Below are 18,235 nucleotides of genomic sequence, written 5' to 3'. Positions count from 1 at the left end.
CTATGTCTTCACAAGTCAAAGTCCCAGCCACCCCGTGGTCTGTTTGAACAGCAGCTTTCCATCTGGCATTGGCCCAACAGAGTTCACTAAACTGGAATGAATGGGATTAGCTTGTTGGTCATTCGGAGGCTGTTCTGTGACCTAAAATCAACTCAATTGTTAAATTTTATTCCCTAAACAGCACGTGACAGGTTGCTCAGGGCTCCTGTAGACCAATTTGTTAGAAACTGGAGGCTCTTTCCTGCCCACCTCCCTATGTTGGTCTAAGTTGACAAAAGCAGATTAACTTTACCTTTATCTTGTGTTTAGGGGGTAGGAATTGTTTTAATGCATTTTAAACTGTTTTTTTTTTTTTTTCAAACTAGAAGGCTAACCAATATGCATAGAGTCACCTGGAGTAATCATCTTAGATGTACAGATTTGGAGTCTGTGAATTTAACAATCTCATCAGGCGATTCTTTTCAATAGTAAAATTTGAGAATTACTGGGTTAAATTGTGGGTAAGGTCCAGATTTTAAAGGTGCTTTAAGATTGATTGCCCAATACTGATACTGTTTATCTTTCTAATATTTCATCCCCCAACAGTCCTTCGCCCCCAATTTAAACCAGAACTACAGATCCCCATAACACACTCCTAAGACTTGGTCCCCCTCTTGTGTTTGGGGTGGATTGCCTAGGAAAGGGAGTTGTATGGCCATTGATAGTTCTGACGTAATTAGTTTTTGCCCATCACTAATACAGATGACCTGATTACATATGGCTTCCCTTGGAGGACCTCCTTGACTGTAGATGGTGAGATAGACTAGATTGGATCAGTAGAGCTGGGAAATCTTTATTACCAGTGTCATATACTTGCTGTTTAAAGGTTTGGTTTTCATTTTGTTTTGCCACATTCACTTTAGTTTTTTAATAAATATTTTCCAAAAATGAATATTGTGCTTTGTTTTCTGAGTTGAAAAATTTATTAGGTGCCTCCTGTGTGTAGGTGAAGCTTCACCACTACCTTGGGCTGGGGGCTCTCCCAGTTTCCACAGGAGGACACAGTCATTTGTCCAAGGTCGTAGCATTGGTAAGTGGTGGCACTAGGGTCTAAACTCATTTCTCTGAACTGTGGACTGTCGTTGGTATTACAGTGCTCCTCCTTGGAGCTATTCTTTCTGACAGCATCAGCACTTATGGAAGAAGAGTATTTCTCGTGCTTTACAGAATCAGAAGGAAGACGCACAGCTCCACCTGATGTCCAGGGCACTGGGTTTGAGCCAGGGTGACCCACTCCCTCAGTTCCAACCATAAACTATCAGGAGTCAGAACACTAGGCCTGAATGCTCAGTGAGGATTGAAGATGGCTCACCTTAGCAGCCCAATGGGAGTGATGATGTCAGAGTTGTTTTTGTTTTTTAGGTGAGATGCAGCATTAAGTTCTTAGCCAGGCCAGAGTTCTGGCAGTTAAGAAATTGCTAAAGTAATTTATCTTCCAAGATATTCTTCAAATAAAGGTGACAGCGCCCTGAACAAAAGTGGGTGCTTAGAACATGTTTGGTAAATGAATGAAGGTGACAGCTCTTGTCACCAAGTCAGTCACATTTCAAGCCAGTATCCATGGAGGTGAAACCAGGATCCAGGAGCAGGTGGACTTTGAACAGAGCTTGTCTGAGTGGGGCTGTCTGGTGCAGGCACGGCACCCAGGCAGTGTGTTTTGTGCATAAACTAGCTGAGCTGTCACCATCGCTTCATGTTCATAGCTAACCATTCTTGTTACATGTGATGGAGAAAATCAGGACCGGACTGGTCAACAAGGTACCAAAGGGCATTTTATTTCATTTACAATTTTGTGGTTCAGTGGTGCAGTTCTTTAATCTGAGCCAGCTGGCTCCTCCTATGGCCAGCAGGTGGGTTGGCTGGAGCTCTCATTCACGTTAGGCAGGTTGGCAAACTGGTGGGTGCAACGGCACTCAGCTACAACAGCTTGTCCCAGCTCCACATGGTCTCCCATCCCCCAGGAGACTAGCCAAGTCCCCTGACCTCAGGGTTCCCTGCAGCAAAAGCAGACAAGCCTCCCAATTACAAGTGATTTTTAAAGAAGCATTATTTAAGAATTATTTATCAAGGAAGTAGATATTTATAGGGGAAACTAGTAAAAGCATGGGTGAAGCTAGACAGGAAAGGATTGGAAACAAAGCAAGGATGTGGTCTTAGGCTAAATCCCACAGAAGGTGGTCTCTGCCTGATCCCACAGGGACTCTGGATTCTTACACTCCCATCTATCATTGACTAAATAAAGATCATGCTGTAGGATGTAAATTCCTAGGCATTTCTAGCTCTCTGGGTGTGTGGGTGCAAAGTGACTCTAGCACGCCTTTTAAAAAGAGCCACAGGTGTTAGCTGTTAAAAGTAAAAATATACCAGGGTAGGTGGTATGGGGAAGAAAAACAATAAAAAGGAACTGTAGGTGATCTGGGTGGAGAACTGACACCATGTACAATAGGATTATGAAAAGATCATTCAATTTCATCATTCAAGAAATGGAAACTTAACAGTAAGATTTTTTACCTGTATTTACAAAGATTTAAGAGTTAGACAAACATTCTCACCACAAAAAAAGAAAATTGCAACTATGTGATGCATGTGACCACTATTGTGGTAATCATTTTGCAATATATACATATATAAACTCACTGTATTGTACACCTTAAAGTAATACAATGTTATATGTCAATATCAATAAAAACAAAACTCATTTGTATTGTGTATTATTGCTAGAATAGAAAAGTTATTTTTCATTCAATTTTGAACTTTACTTTTATATATTCCACATATCTTCCAGAATATTTTGTGAAATGTATAAGCTGGGGAAATTAAAAAAAAAGTTAATGATTACACAAATCAAATTTGACAATTTTTTGATACTGCATGTTTGTAGTAAAATTCATTAAAAAAAAGAATTAGGCAATATCTAGCTTTAGGTTGACAATAGTGAAATAGGCCTTTGCATACATTGCTGTTGGAAGTTTGGCAATATAAATTGGTAGATCCTTTTTTGAAAACGATTTGGCAGACTCTATCAAAATGTAAGATCACACACCTTTTGATGCAGTGATTTTTTTCCTAGGAATTTATCCTCTAGTCATATTCATACCATAACAAGCTGTTTCCTGCAGTACCCTTTGTAAAGGCAAAAATTAAAAACTACCCACTGGTTACTGGTAAGGGATACCCATACAAAAAATACTATTTATTGTTAAAAATAAATGAAGTATACGACTATATGTACTGGCATGGAAAGATGACCACCAAATATTAGATACATCTATTGCTTACTGTGTGACCTTACACAAGTTACTTATCCTCTCCAAACCTCAATTTCTACATCTGTAAAGTATGGACAATATCATTAAAGTAATAATTTCACTATGCAGATGAAATTAGATAATAGAGCTCTCAGGTGTTTTTGCATAGTGCCTAGCACATAGTATACTCAATAAATATTGGTAATATCATTGTTATTATTAAGAGAAAAAAATGTATACTTGCTTTCCTTTTGTTAAGAAATCTAACTTATACTATAGGAAAAACATCTAACATATATTTTTTTTTAATGTAAGATTTAGGGGATAGACAACTTTTACTTTTTACTTTAAACATGTTGCAATTTATAGCATTTTCAACAATGAGCACATTATCTTAAAAATGATGATGAAATATGGTTTTTAAAATGATTCACAAGAGACTTAGACCCTGGAATGTTGGTCATGTTTCCATCAGCATCTCATCTCTTCTTTCAGCTTTTCGGCTGAATGCTTCTGTTTAAAAACACTCCTACTAAGAGTGCTCTTACCTAATGTTTCTGTGCAGTGACAAAGGTATCATGACAGTGAGAATCAAGGGACTCAACAGAGAAAATACACTGTCGCAAGCACACTCAGAATGAATGATGAGCTCTTTTTAGTTTCAACAAGAAGCTACACCATATTGTTAATAATAAGGGAAAGACTGAGAATCCTATAGTTCTGATGTCTCAGTTAAATCTGTGGGTGTTGGAAGGACAGAGTGATTTTTAATGTGTGTGTGTGTATTCACTTTTAAAAACATACATTCACTTTTTAAAATCTCAGTGAGTCACTTCAAATAAAGTGGAAACCATAATTCTGTTGTTATTTAGAATACTGAAGAACCAGGCCAAATTTGAGCCAAAAAACAAAGTCTGTCTACGAAATTTTCTTTCATTCTCTGCCAGAAGGGTTACATAAGCCTCTCTTCAGTACCACCCAAAGCCCTTAGTAAAAGGAACACACACAAATAATAAAAAGACAAAAGTTCCAAGTGGAAATTCAACTGTGTTTATTTTTCTTATACAGAATCAGAGAAGTAAAAACCAGTACCAAACTCCAGGTAAAATAGTTTGATCTGACTGATTTGGCAGCATACTTTCTGCACACATAGCATTCTAAATTAAAAATAAACACACATATGTCATATTTAAAAAATGCAGAAGTAAATTTTTTTTTTTTTAAGTTAAAGTACTAGCACATAAATGATGTAGTGTGTTAGGGAAACGGTCTCCGTCAATTGCCCATTTTCCCAATTAAATTAATTTACAATTTTTTATTTTTTTAACAACTCATTTTTTTCATAGTTGTACTTTCAGAAGTTACTTTCTAATCATGTCATGAGAACACAACTGGTAATTAGCAACACTTCTCTCACTCCAGATCACCTTCCACAGAGAGTGCTGGGGAACAGCACCCAGCACACTGTTTTACATGCTTCTCCTATATTGTATGATCAGTGAAGAGATGGTATTTCAGATCCTAAGTACTACGGTGAAACACTAAGAATTACTTAGATTTAATAGAGTTGCAATAGGTTCTGACAATGTATTTACTTCAAGAAAATGTTTTATCAGGAAAAAAAATACCTTGAAAGAAAGAACTCTGAAATTATTTTTTCAATTTCAATTTTTAATATGCCTTTTCTATGGTAAAACTATTGGATGAAATGTTGAAATTTATTGATTGATTTGGACTAAAAAGACTAGATATTCTGGCAGTTGTTCTATAATAATAAAAACAGTATAAATAGCACCTTATTATGATTCTGCAGGGATTTTAACACTTACAATAATAGGTAATAGTCTTTAAAAAGTTGTTCTTACTTAGGTATCTAGATTTAGTATTCTTTAACAAAGGCCATATTTTGTGGCCTTAAAAACATACACAAAAAAATTATATCTAGCTTTATGTATTAGTAAACACATAATCAGGGCCCACATTTAATTCTGGAAAAATATTTGTTATGTTCATTATTAAATGTTTCAACTAATTTCACTTAAAAAATTCTAATATTTTCTAATGCCACAAGCTTCCTAGGAAATTACTTCTAAAAATTGATACTACAAACCACTGATGTTTTAACTACTTAAAAAAAAGGGGGGGGGTATCTGTTTCTTTTACGTTTAATAACTTGAAAATGAATCTATAAAAATATTTTTTAAAAATACAGTAACACTGCTCAGTTTTGTTAGGTCCCTTGTTTTTTTTTTTTTTCTTAGAAAGAATGTACAACTCTTTCTGCAATTATTGCTAACAAAAGAGAAAAAGAAATAGTGCACCCTTCAATTTAGAAGCAACATAAACATCACCTGGTCCCCCTAGAGCACCCAGAGAGAGAAAAGAAATCAGAGGAACATTTCCTTCAGGAAAAAGAAGTCACTGCATTGTGTTGGAAGCAGCAGCAGGCTAAGCTCGTCTGCCCAATGCTCGGTGTCAGCGTGGACAGGCTAACACCGCCTGCTGCTCCTTCACCCGCCTAAAGTGCACCAGAGCCTTCTTTTCTTCTACAACACTCTTTTGCTTTAAATGTTGTAGCAGAAAACTGGTATTTTGTTCCTGCTTGTCTTGCTTTGGGGGTACTATGATGTCTATTTCCACTTCACAACTAGCATCCTTTCCACTATATTCCATAACTTTACTACTTCATCTCTGACCTTTTCACTTGCCTTCCTTCCAACAAGATAAAATGTATTCTGCCCATCTACATTTTGGTAGATCAAAAAGATCTTAAAATCCCCTTGGGAACTGAAAGGCTCCTCCCAGAGACCTGAATTATTAATGTCTTTTTAAAAAGATATTAAATTCATAAGTTATAAATAATGTCAGTTGAAAACATTAAACAGTTGAGGACTTCATTGGCAATGCAGACAGAGTGCATGCCAGGTGAACCTGATGCTCTCTCTCAGTCCTTAAAAGCTAATAAAAGAAAAACATTTTTGGTTACGGAAGAGGTATTGAGTACATATTTCATGCCTTTTTATACCAACTGTGTGAACAGGGTTAGGATAATATACTCAGAGGAATCAATTTTACTGAATTCAGAAACATATGTCTCCACCATACACCCTCAGAGGGCACTTTTTTACACATCAGTCAGGATTCTGCTTCATCCTTCAAACAGTTTCATAGATAAAGACTATTTTAAACACTTGAAATCTTGAAAGCAAAACTGACAAGGCTTTAGATTTAAAAAGCAACAGCTTACTGTGTGTGCCACCAGGTCGAAAGCTATGTTGTCCTGATGTTTTCAGAAGATTCAAAAGACAAAAATACAGTTGCCACTGATTTATCAAAAATGTTTGGCTGCCCTTTGTTGTCAGCTACAAAATTATAGTGCTTTAGAAAATAAACATCAAATTCTAAGCTGCATTTTTTAAATCCAACTTGAAATTGTAAAAAGTTTTGTTTAACAGATGCTTATAATTAGTACCAAACTGGTCTGTTTCAGAAGATCTGTAGTGTAAGAACTGTGACTTATGCTCTCCTGGCTGGAAGGACTAGTTGTCTAGATGTTCTGCGGTAAGATGATGGAGAACAAACTACAACAAGATCATGTGTGCCTTTGTAAATACAGAGTAACAAGAATCATCAGAACCAGCATGGATTCAAAACTACATTGTATTCCATACAGCAGAATTTTACTATCCATACAATGATTTTTAAAGCTTGGGTTAAATACTTAAAGCATTTGGTACTACTGTCATTAATACAGTTTTTGAAACTGCAAATCAGTTCTAATTTTGTGTACATTTCCTGGACCAAATCACCTGTCAGAGGTCACTGCCTGTGGTCAGCTTTTTATAGTTTATAATCAATTCATGTATAAATTTCAACTAAAACCCATAAAGCTTAGTCATGGGGCCACAGAGAGAAAAAGAGAAAAGCAATTCTGCATAACCCACCACAGGAATGCAGGCTTGCATAACATGAAAACAGAATATTTATTTGTGTTTAACTTAAGTTACTGTCAATCAAATCCAGGCAATGATTAAATCGGCCACGTGGAAAAGAGGGAGCACGAGTCATGAAGGCAGAAAGTGGTATACCTGCAGACTTGCTCTGCTCCATTGCTTTTTCCAAGAGGCCCAGGAAATGTCAGGTCATGGCTGTACCCATTACAATGGTACTGATTACAGCCAGGTTAGAAAGGGCTCACTTTTGTTCAGAGCAGACTCTACATCATTGAAAAGGGGGATCAGATCTTCAGATTCCAAAGTTCCTAGGTCAACATTTGTTCCTGGAAGACAGTCAAGAAAATCAGGAAAACGAGTCTGCTGAGGATTGATGTTCATGGGTGTCTGTCCTGCATTTTCTCCTATAACACAATGAAAGGAAATCATTTTAACTCTGTTTAAGCTCCTGAAAGAAGAACAGTTCAAGTGTTAATATAGCTCTCCTCTTCTCTCACACTGTGCCTGCATTTAAGCAGAAGATTCTGATGCTGGCGGTCTAAAATATTTCATCTCTGGACAAAATTTCAGCTTCCACAACTGACACTGAGTTGGTGATGCTCACTCATAAGAGATGCAGAGATGCCAGGTTCTAGGTAGACATGTTCTAGGTAACTGTTCTAGGTAGACATGGTCCGGAATGGTAAGTCCAGGGACATAGGAAAGAAGTGTGTGAAGGCACTGTGGATCTGGCCCATGATCTGTGCCTTCTTGTGAAGGCACAAAGAGCTGTTTTTGCAAAAGAGTAGAGAGGCCCTGCCTGTCAAAAATACCTTATCATCTTGGGATTTAACTGTGAGCTTACATTTACCCATGTCCTCCCTCTTCATGTTCAAAGGTAGTAGTGAGGAGTTTCTTTTAGCCATATTATTAAAAGGCTGTCTTCACCAAGACTCTAGGGATCAATTTCAAAGCATTTTATAAAGTGGGTTCTGCAGATCATCCCCCTCCCTCCACACACACATACACCCCACATCCACTTTTCCACAAGGCATGAATCACAATGCAATGTGAGCATATGAAGGTTCTTAGAAGTTTTACAGTAAAAAAAATCTGCTTTCTTTTATTTTGCTTGTTTAGAAAGCCATGTCTTAAACCCATTTAATCACCTAATCCTATTTCAGCAGACTTTATATTCTAACAGAACTAGAGTCTATAGATCAGAGCTGAGAAGATACTATTTAGAGGAAAGTTAACTATCTGGGATATAACATGAAGAATACGTGTTCTTTATGAAGAACAGCACGGGAAAAAATGTACTGACCCTCATGTCAGTAGACTGACCTTTTTAGCTGTGTGACCTTAGAAACATGTAACTTGTCTGACCATCACTTTACCTATATGAAATTGAGAGTATAATACCTTCTTCATAAATTGAAGTAAAGTATCATATAATGTCTGCCACATATCCAACAGCTCTGGGTACCTTTCATACATACAAACTCATATACATACAAAAATACATTAAATGTTTGTTGATTGTGCTGAAAAAAAAAAGGAAAAAACCTTGGAACTCAATCACTGTTGATTACATAGTATTACAATAACTAGTTAATTCAGCCCAAAACAATCTTCTGAAGGGATAAAATACACCTTAAAGGTTGAGGAGCACTGATAACTAAGGCCAGCTTCCAACATAGCATCATTTTTAAAAACTCATTAAATTAGCTTTTGTGTCTTAAAAGCACATAGAAATTTCACTATTCTGAGCAAAACTGCAGATAATTCATTTTAACCACATATATTAAATATTTTCCAGGGAAAAAAACTACATCTTTCCTAATGAGAGAAACAAAATCAAACTTCATTTTGGTGATAGCAAAGCTTAATGACTTTTCTATAACTCATAAAATGTCAGTGATTCTTGGCAATATTTTATAGGATTTTCATTGTAAAAGGAAATTTAAAACTTAAATCAAGTTCAATCACATGACCTAAATACAGTGTTGCTGATACTGAAAATAAAAAATAAAAATAAAAAATAAAAAAAGAGAAAAGAAAAAAGAAAAAAAGAAAAAGGAAAATTCAAAATAACTTTTTTCTACCCACTAGAGTGTAACAGATGGAAGTGAGGTTTAAAAAAATTATCAGCCCTGAAAATGATCTCATCTAAAGTGTTGGATATCTTTTTTTTCTTTGTCTCCAGTCAGGATCATTCATCTTTATTGATTTCCCATTTTAACTTTCTAATAACTCAAGTATACGCTTTTTAACTAAACAAAATCTCTCTGTTTTAAAGAATTCCTCTTTTCTCTTCAGACATGAAAGCATGATGAGACTAGCTAAGATTCTTTGTTTATGTTAACAATTTTTAAAATATCTCTCTTTAGAGCAACTTTGCATTCTCATAGTAACCTTTTTTGGTTTCTGCAGTTTTATCCACTTAAAAAGTAAAAGAGACAAAAACCTGGCAATTCTTAAAAGATTGTGATTATTTCAGAATATTCTGGAAGGATAGATGACTTCCCAGATTTTGCTCTTGCCAGCTCCTTTACTCTGTCCTCACACCGAGACCAGCTGTTGCTTCCACATGCATTCTGCAAGGGGAGAGCTCAGCTGGCTCATTCCCATTCAGCATGTGGTCAGTGGATCTAACAGACCTTTCCCAGCCATACTTGAGCCCTGCTCACCTCAGCTTTTCCTTGAGGATTTAGGCCCACTTCCTACAAAGACTTCACGGAGGTGACCCTAAACTCAGTGGGCTGATACTCATATAACCAGGTTAACTTGGAACCCTAACATTTATCAGGTTCAGCCTTTGTAGAAGGAGAACTTTGGGCCAAGTTCTGTGATCTTATGACTCCTAAGAAGTGTATAAAGTGAGCACATTATTCTCACATTATAGGTGAGAAATCTGAAGTGCTGGGAGGTTATGTCACTCACTCAAAGTCACTACCAGTAAGTGGAGAAGCAAGGATTCAACTTAGGTTGCCTGTCTGCAAAGACCATGTTCTTTTCAGGACACCACTTAACCCCACATTGTAGCTTTAAAACATTCCTATTTATCCACTCAAGGACATTTTTAAAAGCTATAGAAGAGACTTTATCTTTTTGTTTTAAATGTCAAGCTTCGATTTAGATCTCCTTGAGTCTTTTCTTATTTAATGTTACTTTTTATCTTTACTGACTTCCCAGTGTTTAAAAGATGAAGCAAACAATTTTTAAACATAGGAAGAAGCCACTCTGAAGAGGGCAAAATAAATCTGATGCCAAAAAATAAAGAGAGAGATGAAGAAAGAGAGGGTGGGTGGCAGGAAGGAGAGAGAAAACTGAAGTAATAAATTAAAGGGTAAAATAACAAGCAGTTGAAACTATTCTTGTGTGATTCCTGTGCAATCCTCTAACCACGTAGATAATGGCCTGTAAGGGCACCCTGGGCAGCTGCTCCACATCCCATTCTGCCTGAAGGAGTCTAACTCTGGTCTGACCAATAATTTATATTCAGAGCAGGAAGAGCAGTCATCCAGGAGTAGCGTGTGACAAACACAGGCATCATGGACAATAGCACTGGGGAAAGCAATTATTTTCATAACAGAACAATTAATTGTCTGTTGTTAGTGAAGGTGAAAAAGAAACCTACATGAAAAACTCCAAATAGTGGACACTTCAGCTGTCTATTTTTGGATCTAGAATTTTGTCTGGACGTTTAGGACTTTGATAATTAACTAGATTTGGCTAATAAGACCAAATTCAGTTTTTGCAGTTGTAAGCCCTATTCCTTGAGAAGAGAAGGAAAAGAGAGGTAACTGGGGAGGCGGGGGGAGACTAAATTAAAGTCACCCTACTCTTTTTAATTGATGAGGGAGGACATTGTTACCATGGTGGGGTTCAGAACTGACAATTTAGAATCCTCTGAGTCGCTTGACTTTCCAAATGCCCACTGCCAATTGCCTCCTAAATGCAGTGAACAACATGAAGAAATTTTTATGCTGGTAGTACTATAAACCAGTACCATTTCATTATATGCATTACACTGGAAAACCAGAACAGCACAAACATTGCACTGTGGAAGAATGGTGAAGCAGATGGAGGTGTGCTGGTGTAACTGCGAGGCAAGGGCCGATTGGGTGACTTTTCAGTTGTCATTTTATATGGATGTTATTGAGGTTAAGTGTTTCTGGTTGGATTTCAGAACTGAGATGACTTAAAAATGCAAACTCATTGCAAGTGCTTGCAGGCTTCGCTCCTACCTGTGTCCATCTCATCCACGTTGCTGAGGAAGTCCTCTGGAGTTGTCGGGACGCTGTAGCACCCTAACCCCAGGCCACTGTCAGTGCTCTGCTCCCTCGAATGATATGGCCCTCTGGAGAGCAGAAGATGGAGACAATTCAGTTTATAGATAAAGAAATTTCGAACTAATATACAGTCATGAAAACCCTAAACTAGTGTAGTTTTGTCATTCTGCCCAATTTTCTAGGTAATGGAGACAGACTTTGTACCCACTCTTAATTTTAAAACACACATTCCAATGTCAATGAAATTAATAAATTGTAAGCAAATAAAACTAACTGTTAATGGTAATTTGACGCTGACTTCCTTTTCATCTCAAAATAACAATTTGAGCACTATTCTACATATTGAGTATGAAATCATTTTTGTAAATTTTAAAAAACAAAAAATAATGTTGACTATTTCTTGGATGCAAATGTTAACAGGCAATAAGAAGCATAAAAACATGTGTGATAACCATACACCAATCTGTGAATAGTGGCTACCATTAGGGAGGGAAGAAAAGCAAGAAACAGATTTTAATGGTGGCAGAAATGAGTTCAAATATAATTACAATACATATTTTAAAAAAAATAAGAGCTGTAAAAATATGGCAAATCTGAGTTTTGAGTACATAGGTAAATTTTACAGGATCTTTCTCATTTTCTGTACATTTGAAATGCTTTTAAACCAACAATTTAAAAACTCCTTTCTTTCATTGTTTCAGCTATTGTTTGTATTCATCTCTCTCTCTCTCTTTTTAATAATTGGTATAATTGTATTTATTTGTTTTCCAGAAACCTCTGCAAGGGCAGAAAAGGCATATTTTGGTTTAAAAGGCTACAAAAGTAGGGTTGCCTACTTCTCCTCACGAAGATATTCCTGACTAAATTATCTTTTCCTTCTGCTCATATGCTTCCTATTTTAAAACATCATCTCTTTGTTTTAGTTACTTTTATTGTGAAATAATTTTAGAATCACACAGAAGATGCAAAAGGAGTCCAGAGCTCCTGCTTCCCCAGTGACCTCTTACATAACCATAGCACGATTATCAAAACCAGGAAACTGACCTTGTATAATACTATTAACTAAACTATAGACCTTATTCATGTTTCACCATAAACATCCTCTCTTAATTGTTATGTTCTCTCTTAGCAGCATGACAGCTTTTATCCCCCACTGGCTACATAAAACCACAAGATTCTTCCAAATAATTACTATGTAACACTGTCCCATTGAAATGATAAAAGTTCATTCCCATTTTCAAATTATTGACTAGGGGTTCAGTTCTTGTCATATCACCAGTTTTTAAATTTCAGATTAAAAAAGAAATGTAGATGACTTCCTCTGCCTTTATTTTTTCTGCCACCTCCTTCTACTTGCTCCCTCTGTCCTCACTCTAACTTCCAAGCTCCCCATCTTTTTCCAACATAAACAAAGACCCATCATACTCTAGGACCACAAAATAAAGAAAGCAAAAATAAGTGGCCCCAAAATGTTAACTTACCCATTGAGGAAAGGGTCTGAGCTATTATTAGTGATGGATCTCATGTCTGGGGTCATGGCAGGTGGGTTGACAGCAGCCTGAACTGTGGCCAGAGTCTCGGCTTCCATGGGGAGCTGTCTACAGAGGGCAGCTTCCTGCAGAAATATGAAAGTCAGAGGGAGAGGCAAGAGTTACTCCCTCAGTCAGAAGGATCAGAGCAAAGTATACTTCACATGAAAACTTTTTCACCAAATACAAAGAAAGCACTAATTGTCTATTCTTAATAGGTCAAAGTCCTCAGGAAATCATTAGGGTCCCTTCTCTGAAAAAAGTCTTACTGGCATAAGTCACTTTCTCATACTCACAAAGTTAATAAGAAGCTCAGCTAATATTTTCCCCCAGGGGACTTACATGGCAACTCACCTATCCAATTGTTTAAATACCCAAATCTTATAAAGACCTCTCAAGACACTCCCTCAGGGACAAGACTATTGTTATCCCAGATGCTCAGACTAATTCTAAATCTATGAAAGCAACTGGATTCCCTTGGACTAGCAGGTATATCTGGCCTTTGTACTTACCGGCCAGTAAAGCTGTGCGGTTAGAGCTCAGGCTCAACATTAAATTGCATCTGGCAGTTTTATGTCAATAGCCAGAAGAGTAGAACAACCAGTTAAAAAGTTTGTCAGTCAATCTGTTTTTCTATTTGACCAATTATTTTGACAACTTGAATAAAATGGCTGAAGATTGGGGAACCATGAAGATCCAATCCAAACCCCACCGATGATGAACTGTTTGAGAGCATCTGGATTTCATTAGCGAAAATCAGAACACTAGCATTACTTTTTAAAGCTAGCATTATTTTGCCAAGGAGAGTCAATCCAAAGGTTATGGATTGGACTGCAATTACTTTCTCTGGGTAAAAACTCCAGAGACTCTCTCCCATTTTGACAAATTTCAAATTTGCTGCTGTTTCCAGAGAAGAATACTTATGTATATTTATATTTTCATCCTATTTATGCCTACCGGTTTCCCATTTTCCTGGCTGAAGTCATTGGTCTCACCATCCCTCAAAGCCCCAAACCATGGCTACAATGGCAAATAGAAATATTTAGGCCACCTAAGCTACAGTATCTTTGTTAGATGTGTTCCAGCCCTAACATATTATGATTTGATAGAGTAACTGTTGTCTAGACAAGTCTAGTGAAGTCATCAATTGTAAAAACTTTTGGTTACTAGGGTTCATTGTACTATCACCAGGAGTTACAATAGCATGACTCTTATAAACTGTGAGAGACTTGATTGATAAGAAACTGCATTTTTAACTTACCCTGAAATACTCACTCTGGCTAGAAAGGGCTCATGGTTCACTTATGGTCATATACATTGCAAATAATCAGAATCCTTAACTAACACAAATTTTATTCAGTTAATCTATGAAAAGCAAACAAAAAACTGGAATTTTTTTTAAAAGTTGATTTTAGTTCATAATCCAAATCTTTGAAGTACCTTCTAAATAAATCTAGTAAAACTGAATTATTTCTAATAGTTGTTTTTACATGATAGACGGTATGCATCAGAAACCTTATTCTCCAACCAGAACTTAGCTGAAGGCCTCTATAGAAGAACAGGACTGAACTTGGTGTAAGGAGCCTAGAGCCCAACAAGCCCTCAAGCACACTCATACACTAGAACCACAGTTTGAATTATATAATAATATCAAGTTCATGATATAATTTCTAGTTCTTTGTAAACTATAAATGCAAAAGATCTTTGCTTTTATAGTTTATAAAGTTTATAAAGTTGATTTCATAAAATCAACTTTAACTATACTATTCTCCAAACATTATAAATAAATGTGAGGTTTACCCCTAAACTGATGCCCTTTTACATATACATGTTGAAGAGATGGCTGCATTTCTTCATATTTGACAAAATCTTATCACCATATATCTTAAGAATATTGGTTGAATTTGAAATTTCCAGGCAGTCTAATTTTAAATATAAGAATCATTTCTGGAATTTCATGGAATAAAAAATATATATTACATACATAATATATATGAATTATTTGTCATCTGTAATAATATGAAAGTAAAATGTTTAAAATATAAGAACAAATATCAGAAACTAGATATAAAATATGTAGTTCTAAACTTTCCTCTTCATTTAAATTACCCTTGGCATATTTCAAATAAATATAAAACAGATTTTTAAAAGAATGGTTGCTTGTGGCTAAATACATAAATAAAATTCAACAGGACTATGTTATAACAATCAAAGTGAAGGAACCTATACTATACTGAGGAAAACGTTTCACTGTGCCATCTCATGTCTGTTTCCTCTATTTTATAAATTAGAGACAACTAAAGTTCCATTCTTCAGCATCTACGTTGTTTCTCTTCTTTGAAGATTTGACCCTGTCATCAAAGCGTAATGCTATCTTCTGCCTGTAGTGGGCTCACAGTATCATTTTCTTCCTTCGAATAACTAACGAATGAAAGAGAATACAGAAAAGATGTTCAATGCACCTGAAAAACAACTTCAGGCTAGTCTGAGTTAGAACACTATTGCAGCGGGCAACACTTTCTCCAAGATTATTCTTGGCACAAGTCATGCAATACAGCAGTCAATGGGAAGATCACATCGGCCCCTGGATGTACACCCACCTACATGGTGGCCCTCAAAGCCCTCCAGGCCAGCCCTGTGCACATCCCCTCCTTTGTCTGAAATGCTCCCTTCACTTACTCCCTTCCCACTATTCTGTGTTCCAACTCCAGAAAACAAAAACAAAAACAAAAATTAACGATCTTATGTCATACTATTTCATTGAACCGATCTACTTTGAGTGGTTTGATACTTCTTCCTGGCCAACTTTCACCTTGCAAGGATTAAATCAAAGTGTGAAATTCATCATGATGAGTCAACAAAGCTAAAAAACAATTTTTTTTAAATACAGAGAGATTTGTAAACCTTTTCATATAACATAAAATTAGTTTTTAACATAAAAGGAGAATGGTGAAGAATTTCATTTTACTTAATTATATTTTATAATATAATAGTTTCATATTTAAATTTCTTTTAAAGTCTAGCCCTTTTTGAATGAAAATATTCTGCCACATGACACTTGTGGCCCTTGCATTGAACAGAAATGAAAGGCAAAAACCTGACTTTAGTTTGACCAAGAAGCAGCAGTCAAGCCTGCTGGAACCAAAACAGCTAAAGCAAAGATAGAAGATGGGGGCACTAGACTAAGTAAACTGTCAGGAAAACGGAGACAGCTGGCCAAAGCTGGTCTAGGACATGACTCAAAGAGTTGACAGTGCAACTGCCCTAACCCTGTGCTCCATCTCTAGCTCCCTTTAGTCAAAGCAGGACAACAAATGCTAAGCTGGAGGCACATCCAAACCGCCTGGTCTGTCTCTCATCTCCTACTTCTACTCTAGTTCAACGGGTCTATTCACAGATCCCTTCCCAGTATCACCTCCATCCTCATCCATCCTGTGCTTCCAAACAAGTCTTCAGTTTCTTAAACTCCTCAACTAGGAGTCTTTCTCTGGCTCCCTCTTTATCTAGTCAGATCTCACCCACCTCAGAGGTTCCATTATCCCACCTTTGCCAGGATGCCTTCCCTGACTGCCATAACCACAGCAAGCCACTACCTTCTTCCCCTCTCAGCCCTGAACGCCTAAATAAACACTTCCAGCTGGGGTCTGAAACCCTACATCTCCTAAAGCACTCCTCTTCTGGCCCCAAAGCAGTCTTCTTACTAACTTCAAGCTTTCTCTTAATGCCATCACCACCTATCCTAGCAAAAATCATAGTCAATCAACTCCCTCAGACCCTACAGCAATTCCTTCCCTCGTTTATGCCTTCATTTATTTTTTTTAAAATACTTTGGAGACTACCAGGTGCCAGATACTGCTCTCAGCAGCAGGAATATGACAATGAACAATGCAGACAGTGCCCTGTCTCATGGAGGATCCCAGAGGGAGAGATAGACTATAACAAATACTGGTGGACAAGGGCCAAGCCTTGTGGGTTTCATCTCCCTGATATCTTTATGCTTTGAATCTTTACATCTCAAGCAGCAGGTCAGCATTGCTTCTCTAGACAGTTCGACTGACCTGCCGACCTCTAGTCAACCTCCAGGTGCAATGCTGCAGCTAAGACTCTGCAGAGGTCTTTACAAAGAGTGAGCAGAGGAGGAAAATCAGGAAGGGGAGAAATCTGAGTGAAATGTCCTGTGAAGAAGCAGGGGACTGTTTAACCAGAAGAGAGACTTGAGGGGCACACCTTGGCTCTCAAACTATTAACAGAAAAATCCCTTCTGCCCCAGATTGGACACCGATATGATGAAAGGCTTTCTAGCTAATAATCTGTTGAGGGGTAGAACTGGCTCTTCTCAGTTCTCTGGAGTACCAGCCACTGGAACTCTCAAGCAGTTGTTAAAGATTAAATGCTAATATCCATGTCCAGTGCTTGGCACAAGAAAAATAAAGTGTCCTTGGAATCAGAAAGATTGGAGTTCAAACCCCAGCTCAGCCTCTCTCTAGCTATAATACCTTAGACTAAATTCTTCACTATTCTTGATAGTTTGTTCATGTGACTTATTTCACTGGGCTATTATAAAGATTTAAAAGCCTATCTATGAAGAACCTGGCACAGTGAGGCAGCCAATAAAATGAACTACTGATAATGGTAAATGTTTTAGAGGCAGGGATATTACCTAATACTTGCACATCACTTATTATGTGTAAAGCATGGCTCTAAGCACTTTAACATACTATTTCATTTCATCCTCATGACAGCCCAACTGTCTTCATTTTACAGATGAGGAAACTGAGGCATTGAGAAGTTAAGCAACTTTCCCAAGATCTGGCTCCAGAGTCTGTTCTCATCGCCACCACACAGACAGTGTGGTAGAGAAAGAAAAGCCAAGGACTGAGGTTGGCAGAACACAAATTTTTGGCCCTTTCACCTACTGGCTGTGGTACTTTGCCAAGTTATTACATTTCTCTGGGCCTGTTTTCCCAGCTCTGAAATGGAAATACCAAATCCTCCTTCAGACAATTGAGAGGACTTTAGAAACGATCTGTTTAATTCTCCTGAACACAGTAAACTGTTCTGAGTTGGGAAAGAGATTGAACTGCATGTATTCTACGATCCTTTTCAATGTATATGGGTGGAGCTAGTGTCCTGGGAATTCACACACATCAAGCAAAGTTATAAATTCAGAAGGATGTGGAAGCAGCCCTTGG

General features: G+C 37.2%; 1 protein-coding gene across 1 annotated transcript in view; it reads right to left on the bottom strand.

Moving 5' to 3' along the window:
* Positions 1-4,314: 4,314 nt before the first annotated feature.
* Positions 4,315-18,235, bottom strand: part of WWTR1 (WW domain containing transcription regulator 1) — a 117,264-nt gene continuing 103,343 nt past the window's right edge. The window contains exons 5-7 of the mRNA XM_016120214.2: positions 12,996-13,129; positions 11,470-11,582; positions 4,315-7,644 (exon numbers count right to left, since the gene is read on the bottom strand). Coding sequence (XP_015975700.2) covers positions 7,460-7,644; positions 11,470-11,582; positions 12,996-13,129 — 432 coding nt within the window. The 3' untranslated portion in view covers positions 4,315-7,459. The remainder of the gene's footprint in view (positions 7,645-11,469; positions 11,583-12,995; positions 13,130-18,235) is intronic.

The sequence above is a fragment of the Rousettus aegyptiacus genome, unplaced genomic scaffold (assembly GCF_014176215.1).
Source record: "Rousettus aegyptiacus isolate mRouAeg1 unplaced genomic scaffold, mRouAeg1.p scaffold_m13_p_4, whole genome shotgun sequence".
Classification (NCBI taxonomy): domain Eukaryota; kingdom Metazoa; phylum Chordata; class Mammalia; order Chiroptera; family Pteropodidae; genus Rousettus; species Rousettus aegyptiacus.
This window is presented reverse-complemented; position numbering and strand designations above follow the sequence as displayed.